The 15,514-nt window shown below is 40.0% G+C and overlaps 2 protein-coding genes across 3 annotated transcripts; both read left to right on the top strand.

Annotated features, from left to right (window-relative positions):
- Positions 1-2,049: 2,049 nt before the first annotated feature.
- Positions 2,050-4,189, top strand: LOC112183361 (adenine/guanine permease AZG1). Its single transcript, XM_024321747.2, has one exon. The coding sequence runs from the start codon at positions 2,205-2,207 to the stop codon at positions 3,945-3,947; it is 1,743 nt and encodes a 580-aa protein (XP_024177515.1). The 5' UTR covers positions 2,050-2,204; the 3' UTR covers positions 3,948-4,189.
- Positions 4,190-5,362: 1,173 nt separating this feature from the next.
- Positions 5,363-15,375, top strand: LOC112183438 (phosphoglucan phosphatase LSF2, chloroplastic). 2 transcript variants are annotated; one of them, XM_024321916.2, is made up of 5 exons: positions 5,363-5,721; positions 6,483-6,688; positions 6,799-6,969; positions 7,199-7,410; positions 15,075-15,375. In XM_024321916.2, exons 1-4 carry the CDS (start codon positions 5,445-5,447, stop codon positions 7,400-7,402), a joined length of 858 nt encoding a protein of 285 aa, XP_024177684.1. In that variant the 5' UTR covers positions 5,363-5,444; the 3' UTR covers positions 7,403-7,410; positions 15,075-15,375. The 2 variants fall into 2 exon arrangements, with proteins under 2 accessions (XP_024177684.1, XP_040366683.1); XM_040510749.1 differs by lacking the exon at positions 15,075-15,375 and having other exon boundaries at positions 7,199-7,616.
- The last annotated feature ends 139 nt before the right edge of the window (positions 15,376-15,514 follow it).

Here is a 15,514-nt window from a genome sequence, read left to right as displayed (position 1 = left end):
GAGCCAAGAAAAAACTGTTGTTGGATTCAAAAACTTAGACGACATAACATTTTTTGCTGTCGTCTGATATGTGTTGTCTGATTCCGAAATTGGTGTAGTGAGATGGTTTTGTTTATTAACAATTTAACAGCTTGTGATTACATGGCTCCAGCTGCATACTGTTGACACAAGGCACCAATGTGCATTATTTAAGCATGCAGATGAGAAGATTCTTATGTATGTAGAATAATTGAGCCATTGAGGTAGATTCTTAAGGTAATTTGGTCTAAATTACTTAATTAGTCTATGGTTGTAGTTGAATATAAACCCTAGCTACGTATGAGTTATAATATCCCCAATTCCCAAGCATGTTTTTATATTTGTCAAAGTCTTATGGGAGAGAGTGGTATCGAAGTAGGCTACTTGCTAAGAAAAATATCCGAGGACAAGTTTTGCATTCATTTCAGACAAAAATTTTCCGAAGAATAAGTCAACTTCGGATTCAAGCTCACCAGGCATTACGATGTAGAAATTTGTCTCTATCAAGAATTAGTTTAAAATTTACGAAACAATTTTCTCCACACATTTTAATCAAGTCTATAAAACAATAGAATAGTTGCTATCTATGCCCTGGAAAATAGCCTCAAGCTATTGAAAGTCACCCACCATCTTTATCAATTTTGCTTGCATGAATTAGGTCATATAGTCCTGCAAACTTAATTCAACTCCGATGCTTTAGGAGTACCAATTGCGTACGGGTCTAAGTGGATTTTGGTCTCTATTTTAATTCATAGTTGAATTTCAAAGTTTTTGAAAGAACAAGTTGCTTATCCATTGTTCAGACTTGACACCACAGCTCACAGTTTCACACACACAAAACCCTAGAAATGACATTTGCATTACCAAAAAGTTCGTCATGCATGCATATATATTTCTGGCTTCTACCAATTTTGCTTTCTCAATTGACAAATATGTCGCAATTTTATTTCATATTTGGAGAAATATATGATCCTCCTAATTTGACCAAGATAATATTCCTTTTATTTTCTTTGCTATATATCTGGTAAATAAGAATTAATGGAAATGTTGGCAAGATGATAATTTCCTACTATATCAATACATTGTAAATCCTTTCTTCTTGTTTTTTTTTTTTTGGTCGAAGAAGCACATGCTAATGTTTTGTTCATGTTTGTTGCTTGTGGTTGGTGCATTTGGCCCTCATCTGTACCAAAGAAAAAACGTGCATGCATGTTCCTCCAGGCTCCAACAAGTGTCATGTAATTAAGTAGAACAGTATTTATTTTTTTGAAATAAAGCAGAACAGTATTATTATACAGTACCGATTCAATACTTAACTTATATATTGATACGTTCTTTCTCGAAATGTTTGCAAATAACAAGATATCGAGTTTTGCACTGAATGCATTTTAACAATTGAGTACATAGTGAAATATTGATTCGCCTTTTATTAAATAATACCGTGTATGCAGTACTTTAAGTGGCATATGCCTATTCTTAAAAGGTGCATCTCTGTTAATGTCCCTAATTAAGAAAAACAGAAAACAGAAAACTTTAACAAATGAGGTGGGTGTTACAATAATAGAAATGGTAACAATGTTGCTTATAGAATAGCAAGTTGTTTAAACATGCTGGCGTTTGTCACATTTCTTACAAACCTTGAAAGTGTAATGTGACTGATCTCCTTGCTCACTATGCATTCGTGGGGTTTTGATGCTTGGTGTGGCATTGGTTCACCTTGGCTAAGAGCGTATATTGAGTATCACCAAAGTTTTAGTGACGTTACACTTTGTCATATTTTATTCCATACAATATAAAATTCGTATGAAAGCGAAATATTAATATTTATGTAATATTATAAAAAAAAATAATAATAAAGACCCTGATTTTTACTCATGGATCAAGTTTTGCTACAAATCAATTTAGAGAAACTATTTACAAAGAGAAAGTCAAAATGAGAATCATAGCCTAGCAAGGAAAACTCTCCCAGATACTTTATGAGTTTTTTTCCACATTAAAAAAGAAGATCCCTCTCCTCTTGGAATCTCTCTCTTTATACGCAAGTAAGTCACTAATCCTCCATCTTCTTCCCCCGACCCCATGTCCATCTACATCCGCAATTACTATATATACAGAAACCCACCACTGTCACACACGGTCATCATATTATATCACAACCCTCTAGAGCTCTGAACAAACCTCCACCAATGGTCATGGAGGCTCCTCCGCCGGCTGCGAAGCCCAGCCACTTAACTCGGCTCAACACCTACGTCGCCAAGAGCCGCGTTGGCAAGCGCTTCAAACTCACCGAGCGAAACTCAACCTTCACCACCGAGCTCCGGGCCGGTACCGCCACGTTTCTCACCATGGCATACATCCTCGCCGTCAACGCCTCCATCCTCACCGACTCCGGCGGCACCTGCTCCGTCTCGGACTGCATCCCTCTCTGCTCCGACTCCTCCCTCTCCGTCAACAACTGCACTGGAACAGTCATCCAACCCGATGCGTCATGCAAATTCGATCCGGTCAACCCCGGCTACACGGCCTGCCTTGACCGCGTCCGGAAAGACCTCATCGTTGCCACCGTGGCCTCCTCCCTCATCGGTTGCGTAATCATGGGCGCATTCGCCAACCTGCCTCTCGCCTTGGCCCCGGGAATGGGCACCAACGCTTACTTCGCCTACACCGTCGTCGGGTTTCACGGATCAGGCAACGTCTCATACCAGAGCGCCTTGGCAGCCGTTTTCATGGAAGGTCTTATTTTCCTCTTAATTTCCGCGATTGGACTCCGCGCTCAACTCGCCAAATTGATCCCCAAACCCGTCCGGATCAGCTCCTCCGCAGGCATCGGCCTCTTCCTCGCCTTCATCGGCCTGCAGTCCAACCAGGGAATCGGACTCGTCGGCTACAGCTCCTCCACTCTCGTCACCATCGGAGCCTGCCCCGCCTCCAAGCGCGTGTCGCTGGCGCCCGTAGTAACTGCCGCGAACGGCACCGTCAGCCTGCTGGCTGGCGGCACGGTCTCGGGTGACATATTCTGCACGCAAGGCCGCATGGAGAGCCCCACATTCTGGCTAGGGATAGTCGGCTTCGTCATCATCGCCTACTGCCTCGTCAAAAACATCAAGGGCGCCATGATCTACGGCATCGTCTTCGTCACGGCCGTCTCGTGGTTCCGTAACACAGAAGTAACGGCGTTCCCCCACACTGCCGCAGGCGACGCCGCCTACGAGTATTTCAAAAAAGTCTTCGACGTACATACGATCCAATCCACGGCGGGGGCCCTCAGCTTCAAGAGCTTCGGCAAAGGGTATTTCTGGGAAGCCCTAATTACGTTCCTCTACGTAGACATACTGGACACGACGGGTACCCTATACTCCATGGCCCGTTTCGCAGGGTTCATGGACCAGGACGGTAATTTCGAAGGTCAATACTTCGCCTTCATGTCCGACGCCACGTCGATCGTGGTGGGGTCCTTGCTTGGCACGTCACCGGTGACGACGTTTATCGAGTCATCGACGGGGATAAGAGAAGGCGGGAGGACGGGACTGACGGCGCTGACGGCTGCGGGCTACTTTTTCTTTGCGTTATTCTTCACGCCGTTATTGGCTTCCATTCCGGCTTGGGCGGTGGGCCCGCCGCTGATATTAGTCGGCGTGCTGATGATGAAGTCGGTGGTGGAGATAGAGTGGGATGATATGAGGCAGGCGATTCCGGCGTTTGTGACTTTGATACTGATGCCGTTGACTTACTCAATAGCCTATGGTTTGATTGGTGGCATTGGGACCTTTATTGTTCTGCACCTGTGGGATTGGAGCAGAGAACTTTTGGTCAAGCTGGGAGTTTTGAAAGGTGAACAAGAGGAAGAAGAAGCTGTTGGGTCCAACGGGGTGGTGCATGATCATTCCAAAGAAGACCAAGCTTCAAAAGTACTTGAGCTTGAAGTTTAGCTTTTTCCAATTTTTTTTTTCTTACTTTGGTAAATGATTAATTTTCGATTCATAAACGTAAATACTTGCATATTGTTCAACTCTGTTTTCATTTTTTTTTGCTTTTGTGACCCGGATGCATGTATTGTCTGAATCTGGAGGGTCGTTTTTATTATGAATCGGTACATGACATAGTTTAGAATTCAGTTCAGTTTATAACACCTTTCATGCTTTACGGTCGCTGAATCATCAAACTTTGTTTATCCAAGATCTACATATGCTGGTGTATGACATATTTCATGCTTTAGAGTTTTAGACTTGTACAGTTTTTTCGCTTTGTTACTTTTGACGGGTTTCCTGTATTGGTTAAGATAGACCGGACAATGTGAAAGTAGAAGCTCTCATATCTTTTTGATTCTTTTGCTCATTATCTTTTTGTTTTTTTATCCCCAAGTCTCAAGACCTTATTATCTGACCCAGATGTCATTTTCTTCTTCTTTGTAATTGGTTATGGTACTAACTGAGACTAAACAATGGAAAACAAGAAAAGCATAAAGTATACATTTTTATTGCCAAGATAAGATCTTGAATAGTAAACGAAGCAAATAAAGGTACATTGGTATTGGCCAGTATCCAGTCCATAAGGACAACCAGGACATGAAGTAAAATCAAACTTCAGATTCAGAATAACAACTGATTCTCATGTCAAGATCTGGAAAAAGTTGCATACATCTACTTCTGGCTTTGAATTGGCCCATATGAAGACCACAACTCACAAGGTTCTTCGAGGCAGGATTTAGTGGGGGAATTCTGACCTGTCCATTTGTGTTGTTCTAGTGGGGATTTAACTAATTGCACCAAAAGCACCAGAACTCTCTTCTGGTTTTTTCTTTGTACATAATAATTGACATATATAGTCAGAACTTGGCGAACATGATTGGCTGGTAAGCTGGTCTAATTGACAGATGAACAATATTCTTTTTGCTATCGATCATAACCATAATTCTGCAGTGGGATTAAAGAAAGGCAAAAGGAGAAGGGGCAAAGCTGAATTGAGAACATATTCTTGCGGTCTTGCCCGTGTTGATCTGACATGAAACATAAAACATGGTGGTGGTGCATGTGTCCCCCAATTTGGATTTGTTTTAGACACTTCAAGGCATTAACCAGGAGACAAATAAGCATTGGATTAGGGACACCTATGCAGGTTCTCATGTGATGAATTGACACACCAAATGTAGATTATGCTGTTGAGCTAGTGACCAAGTTGATGGTCTCCAACTCTCCATTCTCCAAAGTTCAAACCCATGATATAATTACAAGTTGTGTATTAGATATTTAGATTGAGAACACTGTTACCCAAATTAGAGGAAGTTTATTTTTTATTGAACAATCAATAGGTATTTTGAATGAAGGACAAGGGCAATTTGGACAAACCAGCCGTGTAGTATATAATTTCTGGTTCCCAGATCATGGTATCTGAGAGAGCAAGAGAGGAAACGAAATAGGTGGAGAAAAATGGCCGGTGTTGGGAACAGTTGTTTTAGCTCAGTGTTCACAGCTCCTCTTGAAAAAGATGTGTTCTTGAAGAAGATGAAGAAATGTTCATGCAGTTGTTTAATGGGTTCCAACAACTCCTTGAAATTGAACAAAGTCTATTGTGGATTGCCGGAGAGTGGAATTGAAAAGAAACCCACAAGCAGCACAGCCTCAAATTCAAAGAAAGTGGTTGAGGATTACAACACAGCTATGAAAAGGATGATGAGGAACCCATATGAATATCATCATGATCTGGGTCAGTTCTCTTTTCCATCATTATATTATTTTATTTGTCTTCTGCCGCATTCACAGTTGGGAATTGAAACCAAACCCACCAATGCCTAGGTTGTTTGAAATTATCATCATTTTCTTGTGGATTTTCTTGTGGTGGATTTGAGATTTGTCCTATGAATCGAAAAAGGCTGGATTTTTTAGTCAGTGGGTAGCTTTTTTGTTGTGATTTTTTTACTAGAATGTGGTAGACTAATTGACTTTTCATTGCAACTTTCCCCAGAAAATGGGCCACTTTTTAAAGAAACTTTGCAGCAGATTCAGAGGTTTTTAAAGTTTAATACTTTGGGAAGTGGGTGCCACAGAAACAGTATTACATTGCACTGTTAAAAATGTTTTTCTTGTTCTCTTTTCTCCTTTTTGCCCAGAAGGCTGTTCTTCTTTAACAGTCGGAAAAATTAGTTAATTTGTCTGAAATGCCTTTTGATTATTTGAACTACTTGAGCAGCAAGCATTGTCATTTTGGTCAAATTGTTATCCTAAATAGTTTTTCGATCAATCATTAATGAATAAGAACCTTATGTTGCATTATCTTCTCTTCAAATTCAGAATAACTAGGCATTGTAATAGGTGAAGATTGAGTTAAGAGAGCTTGGGTTTTGCATTCGGAATAAATGATAAGAGAAAATAAGCAATTGCCAATGTTATTTTGATGGTAGGAAGAATGGTACAATGGAATTGATTCTGGTTCTTCAGCTAATGTGATTGCTACTGTCCAATGTTCAGGCATGAACTACACACTGATAACGGATAACTTGATCGTGGGCTCCCAGCCTCAGAAACCAGAAGATATAGATCACCTGAGAGAAGTAGAGAATGTGGCATACATTCTAAACTTGCAGCAGGACAATGATGTTGAATATTGGGGAATTGACTTGCAGTCGATAATAAAAAGATGTAAAGAAGTCGGAATCCGTCATACGAGGAGGCCTGTAAGCAAATATCCATTGCACTTTTTTTTTTACGGTTTTGGAAACCATTCGATGACTAGTAAACGTTGTTACAACTTTAGCGCATTTGCCTTACTTTGTTTATGTATCAGGCAAAAGATTTTGATCCAGATTCCTTGCGAAATGGTCTACCGAAAGCAGTTTCATCACTGGAATGGGCTATACATGAGGGAAAAGGAAAAGTGTACGTGCATTGCACTGCTGGATTGGGAAGGGCCCCTGCTGTGGCAATAGCTTACATGTACTGGTTCCTCGGAATGAATGTGAGTGTGAGTCCTTGTTTATCTATGTTCGATTTGGTTCCATCAAGAAAATGCATGGTGCCAAAATCCTTTTGTTGAGCTTTTCAGCATTCCAACAATGTAGTAATGAGGCCTTGGTGAAGTCTAAAGTACTATGAAATCCGAATTAAGCACGACCATATATTTGAGAAACTGGGGTGTTCATCTCTGTTTAGATTCATGACAACTATTGAATTGTGGATATGTGCAGCTGAATGCAGCATATGACGCACTGACATCCAAGAGACCCTGTGGACCCAATAAGAGAGCAATACAAGGAGCCACTTATGATCTGGCCAAAAATGATCCATGGAAGGAGCCCTTTGAGAATCTTCCTGAATTTGCATTTGAGGATATGGCAGATTGGGAAAGGAAGTTGATTCAAGACCGTGTCATTTCTCTCCGTGGAACATGAACACTTATGTAACCAATTTCTTTTCTCTCATTAAACTTCAGTCCATAATTTCAGGATAGTCTATTTCGAAATCTCAGGCTGTGCCCAAAGGTACTGTGTCTGAGATTTCCAAGAACCATGTTTTTACTGGCCGAGTATTCATGTAGTTGATCTGCCAGCATGACATACATAAACTAAATGAAATACTTATACTCCTGAGAACCTTCTAAAACTAGTTCCAATGTTGAAAACTCTTTCTCAATCAAAAGCATGGCTGGCTTGTAAATACTGTTCTGCCCGTAAACTTTCCGGTGGTGCTCTGAAGTACACTTTTAGATCCTAACAAAACAGTTTCTGTTGTAAAACGATAGTAAAAGAATTTGAGAGAGGGAGAGTTTAGACACCAAGAATGAAGTATGAGAAATGGAGTGATTTTATTCATCTCACAATGAGGTTTATATAGGAGTACCTCAGGTTTACGAAAGGTAACTATTTAACGATTACATCAATCACTCGTCTGATTATAATCAATCAATCGCTAATTATATTTTGTTAATCACCAATCAATCTTAATTGGCGTATATCACGCAACACTAATTGCTATTACATGAATAGCCACATTAATATTTACAACACTCCCCCTTGGATATTCCATGTCAATAGTGTTGCCCCTGCTATGCGCTTCTAAGTTGCCTCGTCAAAAACCTTGCCAAGTAATAAAAACCCTGTGGGAAAAAACAACCTTGGTCGAAGGAGAAAAAGAGCACAACGCGCTTGAGTGTGGAGTAGCAGTATCACAGCTTCAGAGATAGGTGAAGTCTTCTTATCAGCACCATAAGTAGGTAGTATGTCTACGAGAGGGATGCATTAGATTTGCTACACCAAAACCTTGCCCGGTAAACCCAGTGGGAGAAACCCGTGGTCGGAGGAAAAAGATGAGCAAATGCATATATATGTCGAATCAAAGCATCTTCTGGATGCAGTAAGTGGGGTGACCATGCTAAAGATGTGCCTCGTCAAAACCTTGCCAGGTAACAAAACCCAGTGGGACAAAATAACCCTGGACGAAGGACAAAAAGAGTACACGATGGTCAAACGAGTATGCTTCAGGATACTCCCCCTGATTTCGACTCCCCCTGAAAATTACATGTTAGGTAATTCAGATAGTTTACGTAGACCAATACCTTGGACATGCTTCTGGAATGTAGACTTTGGTAGTGACTTGGTGAAGAGGTCTGCACGATTGTCTTCAAATCAAATCTACTAAACTTCAATCTTCTGATGCTCCTGTTGTTGCTAATTGAAGGAGAACTTCTGTACAATATGTTTGGTGTTGTCTCCTTTGATGAAACTTGTCTTTATCTGCTCTATGTAAGCAGCATTATCCTCGTAGATAATGGTTGGTTCATCAGTGGTGGAATGCAGTCCACATGTGCTTCGAACATGCTTTGTAACGGCTTTTAGCCATGTACATTCACATACTGTTTCGTGAAGAGCTAGTATCTCAGCATGATTTGAAGAGGTAGCAACAAGTGTCTATTTGGTAGACCTCCAAGAAATTGTAGTATTCCCAATGGTAAAGACATAACCAGTTTGGGAACGTGCCTTGTGCGGGTCTGATAGATAGTCTATATCAGCATATCGAACAAGACAATCATCATTCTGAGGAACAAGGGGGTTTGATCCATTCCTTGATGCGTAGGGATAGAATAAGCCCATATTCGCCATACCTCTAAGGTAGCGAAAAATGTCTTTTATGCCATTCCAGTGGCAGCGTGTTGGCGCAGAGCTATATCTAGCTAACAAGTTCACATCGAATGAGATGTCCTGTCTAGGTCATTAAGCCAAGTACAATAATGCGCCTATTGCACTTAGATATGGGACTTCTGGCACCAATATCTCTTCGTTATCATCTGCAGGACGATACGGTTCTCTCTAGACTTCAGACGACCATGGGTGTGCTTGCTTTTATCCTCATTAAAGCATCTTAACATCTTCTGGATGTAATTTGGTTGATGGACCAAAATTTCATCTGCACTGTGCTCGGGCTCCAGGTCGAGACAATAATTTGTTGTCCCAAGGCCTTTCATCTCAAATTCCAACTTCAGGTGCTTTGCGGTTTCCTTGATCTCTTCAGGAGTATCGATCAAATTCGTGTCATTGACATAGACCGCCACAATTCCAAACTAGGAACTTGTTTCCTTAATAAACACATATGAGCATAGTTTATTATTCACATATCCCATCCCGATCAAATATTCACTTAGACGGTTATACCACCTCCGTCTAGATTGTTTCAATCCATAAAGTGAACGCCTCAAAACTAATAGAGAGCGTGTTCTGTGGTCTAGAACTATTTGCATCGGGTATATTAAGTCCTTCAAGAACTTTTATGTATATCTCTGTATCGTGATCCCCATAGAGATAAGTTACGACCACATTCATAAGCTGTATATTCAGTTTTTTTTTGGAAACTACCAAACTGATAAGGTAGCGGAACGTTATGACATCCATTACGGGAGAATACACCTCCTCGTAATCAATCACAGGGCGTTGAGAAAATCTTTGCGCCACTAGACGAGCCTTGTGTATCACAATCTCGTTTTTTCTCATTACGCTTCCTTACAAATACCCATTTAAATTCTATGGGTTTAACATGGGGAGGTGTAGGAACAACAGGTCCAAACACCTTTCTCTTTATCAAGGAATCTAATTCGACCTGGATTGCTTTTTTCCTTTTTGGCCAGTCATCTCTTCATTGAATCTGATCAACAAAGCAAGGTTCGAGGTCATCGCTTATTATAATTTCGGTGGCCACCGCAAATACTAATATATCATCGATGATAATCTCAATCCGATTCCAAATCGCACTAAATTTACCGAGATTTCTCTATTCTCGGGAGTGGGTTCAAATGTTGGAGCGTCCCCCAACATAGTCTCTTCTAGGACATACCCATAATCCGGATTTATCTCGTGAGATGAATCGGTTTGAGATTGCGATGTCAAGAGGATTCGTTTGTGCCAAGTTTACCCTCTTCTGGGGATAAGAATCCTTCGAACCTAATGGTCTACCTCACTTCTGGGCAGGGACATATGACTGGTTAGCCGCCATGGTCGTACCTCATCCATCTGGGACGACACATCCTACAGGGACGTCTATCCTTGCAGGCACATTTGCAGCAGGTATATATGATCTCGTCACTTTAGCTAGATCAGAGAAAATGTCTGGCATATTTTGGGCTACACTCTGTAGATCTAGAATTCTCCGCACTTCATTATCACATTGTGCGGTTCGGGGATCAAAATGAGACATAGTGGGGACATTCCACGTCAATTCACGTCGTTCATCAGGAACGGTAACGTTCTTATCTCCCCCTAACGGCGGGAAGACTGTCTCATCAAAGTGACAATCCGCAAATCTAGCGGTAAAGAGATCGCCTGTCAAGGGCTCTAAAGAGCATATAATGGATGGGATTTATAATCGACATGTATGCCCATCCTTTGTTGAGGACCCAAGTTTGTACGTTGTGACGGCACAATTGGCACGAGGACTGCATACCCAAATGCGTGTAAGTGCGAAACATCAGGTTCGTACCCAGTCACCAGCTGTAACGCAGAGTAAGGTTGGTAGCAGTGGGCCTCAACGGGACCAACGTAGCTGCATGCAAGATTGCATAGCTCCATGCAGAAATTAGAAGCTTGGTGCGCATTACCAAGATTATATCTGCGAGACCATCTTGGGTGTGAACATAGGGAACTAAATGTTCAGCATCAATCCCAAAGGATATGCAATAATCATCGAAAGACTTCGATGTAAACTCTCCGGTATTATCAAGTCTTATGGACTTTATGGGATAATCCGAGTGGTGAACCCTCAATTTCATGATCTGGGCGAGAGTTTAGCAAAAGCAGCGTTTTCTTGTGGACAACAGTGTTACATGTGATCACTTTGTCGATATATCAACCAAAACCATTAATATTTAACTGGTCCACATGGTGGTTGGATATGTCCACAAATTTCCCTTGCATTCTGTGCAGAAAAATGGTGGTGTATGTACTAGTCTTTGCATATGATGGTCTAGTATGAAATCTTCTTAATGGGTATGGCATAGTGTGTCATTATATACAAGACCCTTATTCAGAAGGGGATGCACCTGCGATGAGTTGAGGATACGGTGCATCATACTGTGACCTGGATGTCCCAAACGGTCATGCCATAGCAAGTAGTTGCTTGAATTAGTTAGCTACTAGCTAACAGATTTCAATTTCTCCAATGTACGCTTCTGGCCGCACACTCAGAGGTTATGCAAAGCTATTCCACTCATTTTTCTCAGTGGTTTCAACGTGGTAACTGTTGGTTCGAATATCCTTAACACTCAATAACGTTCTTCTGGAACGTGGTGATTATTAGGCCTCATTAATGGTAGGTTCAGTACCATTGGACAACATACTGTGGGTTTTGCCATAGCCCTCTATCAGGTTAGATTGCCCTGATACGGTTGTCACAGAGGTATGAATAGACAATAAGTTTGAAAAATATCTCCGATCTGGGAGTATGGTGTGCGTAATAGCACTTTTAACCAGACAACAAACTTCCCCACAATACATGCCTATTCATAAATTTAATTCAATGGATCACATGTATGAATAAGTTTATTGAATTAAATATATTCGAACATAACCACATTTTCATAATCCAAAATGATTGAAAACATAAATCACCAACATCCGAAGATGTTTCATTCATTAAGATGAAATAGATATGGCACAAGGGGCCAATTATACCCATGTCTTCGAGTTCTAATCCTCGGTATGTTCAGTAACTGCCTGAAAATCCGTGATTTCTAGTGTGGAATCAATAGAAAATGACCCTTTAATAAAGTTGGTATTTTGAGTTCCGCTACCGGCGTAATACTCATCTATTGCTTAAGCTATCGCACAACAGGTGCGAGACAAGCAGTTAATTCCTCCACATCAATAACAAAGATCATGCTGATTTTGGTGGCGGCGGGCCGAACCAGTGTTCCTTTCCACTTTGGCTTGTTATGCAATGAGCAACATCAATTCCTTCAAGCAAAAGTGCTGCTCAGGTACCGATGGGCTTGGCTTGATCATTCCTCAACAGGAGGTTGTTGTTCATTTCAGTGAGCAACAAGATAGTGATCAATTCTGAGAATTAATAAAGTGACTCTCCTTGTATTATTTTGGGCAGATGGGCTTGTTCAATATCTTGCTAATCATGTCTTGCTTCAGGCAAGAAAATGGTCATTTAGTGGTTAAAGTACTCTTCCAGAGCGACCCAAAGAGTCTGTGGATCCTCTTCATTGGATACTCAACTTGGAGTGCTTTCTTCATATGTTTCTTTATGAACATTATGACACTCGCCTTAAAAGCCTTAGTGACTACATTGTCATGAGTATCGATTGTTGATCTTATCTTCTTTGTAGTCAGATGAATTTTCACATCTTGAGTCCACTTTAGATAGTTTCTTCTGGAAACCTCCAAAGCAACAAAATCAAATATGTTGAGATTTGACATTTCTTATATGAAAGGAACAAATAATATTAGTGCTTTGGGTAATATCGTCCATAAGCAAGTAATGAGAACTTCAGGTTCTATAACATGGTATGAAAAATCGGATTAGACATGTAAAATCTACTGGTTTTATCATGTGTGATGAATTTATGAAGGAAACTTCAAGTTTCTTAAATGGCATTATCGAAACTATAAATTCGATTTATGTATGAACTACTGGTTCATTTAGAACTTCTAGTTCATTAGGTACCTGCATTTTCTGCACATATATTCTAGTGCGAAAATTTAGGCAAGTAACACAATAATATTGAATAAAGTAAATTGTAATAATATCTCACAAATTGGATAAATAAAAATCACAAATCAATTGAGATATTAATTGCATGCTAGTAATATAACAGATTAATTATCATACAATTATGTAAATAAATGCTTCTGGCAATTAACTACACATATTAGATATGGAGAATCTATTTACAATATGAAATCATTTTTCCTTTTATTTTGATTCTGCTGGACCAAAGAAGGAGTGGGCTTGATAGTGAAGCCTATCGGGCTTAGTCTGCGAGCTTGTGACCCGGGCTTTCATGCGTAAGTTAAAGAGTATGTGAGGCCTGCTGGGCTGCTAGGTCCTGCAGAGAGAGAGTGGGCCTACTGGGCTCAAACTGGTCTGCCAAGGAATGAAAAGTTATTACTCAACCCTTTCGGTAACTCCAATTGAATACGACCAGGTAAGGAAGGATGAGGTTTAGGTGGAGCAAGGCTCACTTAAGTACACGGCCTCATCTGAACCTTGCCTAGACATCGCATCCAATTGGATGAGCCTAGTTTGAGAAGATTCATAACTTTTGTCATGACAACATGTAGTGAGCTTCTATTCTGGCCTTGCAACTTGGGCCTGAGCTTCTGGCTCTGATTTGTTGTTGTGACTTTGGGCTTGATTTGAGCTTCTGACTCAGCCTCATTTAATATTCACCATTAACCTGTCTTTTTTTTCTTCTTTAAATGCTTCTGGCATTAACGCTTCATTAACCCCATAAATATTACATAATCATTATGGCAATAAACTTAATGTACAACATTAAGAAATTGTAATGAAGTAAATAAATATCATAAAGTCAATAATGAAATCATTATGGTGATGAGCGTAATATACGGCATTAACAGGAAATGATGCACATTATTATGGCAATGATTTGAATAAACGCTTCTGGCATTATAGTAATATTAAATAGGAATCCTACATGTCAATGTGTCATGGTATATATCAATCAAATCCAAAAACATGAACAAATATATATGACAGATATATATGTATCAACCAAATAAATTAATAAAGTAAATTTGGGGGTTCATGCATCATGGTGATTGTTCATATAATCAAGTTTGAAAACATGAATTAAAATTAGAATTTGGAAAACATTACTTGATGAAGAGCGGATGAATCTTCAGTTTATATGTGCAGAACTGAGAAGGTTGTCTTCTCAGCCAATCCAAAAGCTATTCGCCTCTTCTGGACAGCTCCCACTTCGAATGGTGTACAGATCTCAAAACGACTCCAATAAGCCTGAAATTTGGAGGGCAGATAGACGAGGCAGAGACGAACAACTTTGATGAAGGAAATATTTTGATCTGAGGTCCCGATCAAGAGGTTTCGGGGGTGCAAACAGGCTGCAGCAGGGGTTTTTTTTTTTTCTCTGGCTAGGGCTTGGGATAGAGCTTCGTGCTGATAACGTGTTGTAAAACGATAGTAAAAGAATTTGAGAGAGGGAGAGTTTAGACACCAAGAATGAAGTATGAGAAATGGAGTGATTTTATTCATCTCACAATGAGGTTTATATAGGAGTACCTCAGGTTTACGAAAGGTAACTATTTAACGATTACATCAATCACTCGTCTGATTATAATCAATCAATCGCTAATTATATTTTGTTAATCACCAATCAATCTTAATTGGCGTATATCACGCAACACTAATTGCTATTACATGAATAGCCACATTAATATTTACAACAGTTTCCTTTTTCTTTCCACATTCTGGGTAAAAAGTCATGTTTTAACTTGTTTAAAAGCATAACACAGTTACTTCTAGCTTAACAAAGTAACAAAAGCATAACAAAGTTGCTTTTCAGCTTACCTACTATCCTCCACTTCACAGGTTTCCATGTGCTTTTTAAGTTCAAATCATTGTTGATCAACATGGAAGAGCAACAGTGTTGGGCACAAAGCAGAGGTATTTGGGGTATGCCTTGCCACTTTCCAGCATGCTCAACCTTTTTCGTTCAAGGAATATTTAGCTTAGGTTTATACTGTAGTCTGTAGATTAGGAATAATCTGCACAAAGTAAATAAATGTGGCACTGAATTGCAATGACAGTATTAAAGCTGTGCAAGAAAATCTGATACAATATGTATAGATATGCAACTTATTAAGAGCAATTTTATGTCAGATCCTACAAATTTCTGTTTCCAAGTTTTCCTCTTGTTTAACAAACGAGTAGAACTTGCTATTAGATTGTTTGAGTTATACAATTTGATGGTATGAAAAAACCACAGTACTTTTATGATATAAACTATAGTGCCATTGTTTCCGAGTATT

Source organism: Rosa chinensis, chromosome 1, assembly GCF_002994745.2.
Source record: "Rosa chinensis cultivar Old Blush chromosome 1, RchiOBHm-V2, whole genome shotgun sequence".
Classification (NCBI taxonomy): domain Eukaryota; kingdom Viridiplantae; phylum Streptophyta; class Magnoliopsida; order Rosales; family Rosaceae; genus Rosa; species Rosa chinensis.
This window is presented reverse-complemented; position numbering and strand designations above follow the sequence as displayed.

What these genes read in the sequence shown, in the direction of transcription:
- LOC112183361 (XM_024321747.2), top strand. Translation starts at nt 2,205, where the DNA reads ATGGTCATGGAGGCTCCTCCGCCGGCTGCGAAGCCCAGCCACTTAACT.
- LOC112183438 (XM_024321916.2), top strand. Translation starts at nt 5,445, where the DNA reads ATGGCCGGTGTTGGGAACAGTTGTTTTAGCTCAGTGTTCACAGCTCCT. An exon ending in TGAATATCATCATGATCTGG is followed by an intron (nt 5,722 to 6,482) that starts GTCAGTTCTCTT and finishes TCCAATGTTCAG; the next exon opens with GCATGAACTACACACTGATA. An exon ending in ACTGGTTCCTCGGAATGAAT is followed by an intron (nt 6,970 to 7,198) that starts GTGAGTGTGAGT and finishes GGATATGTGCAG; the next exon opens with CTGAATGCAGCATATGACGC.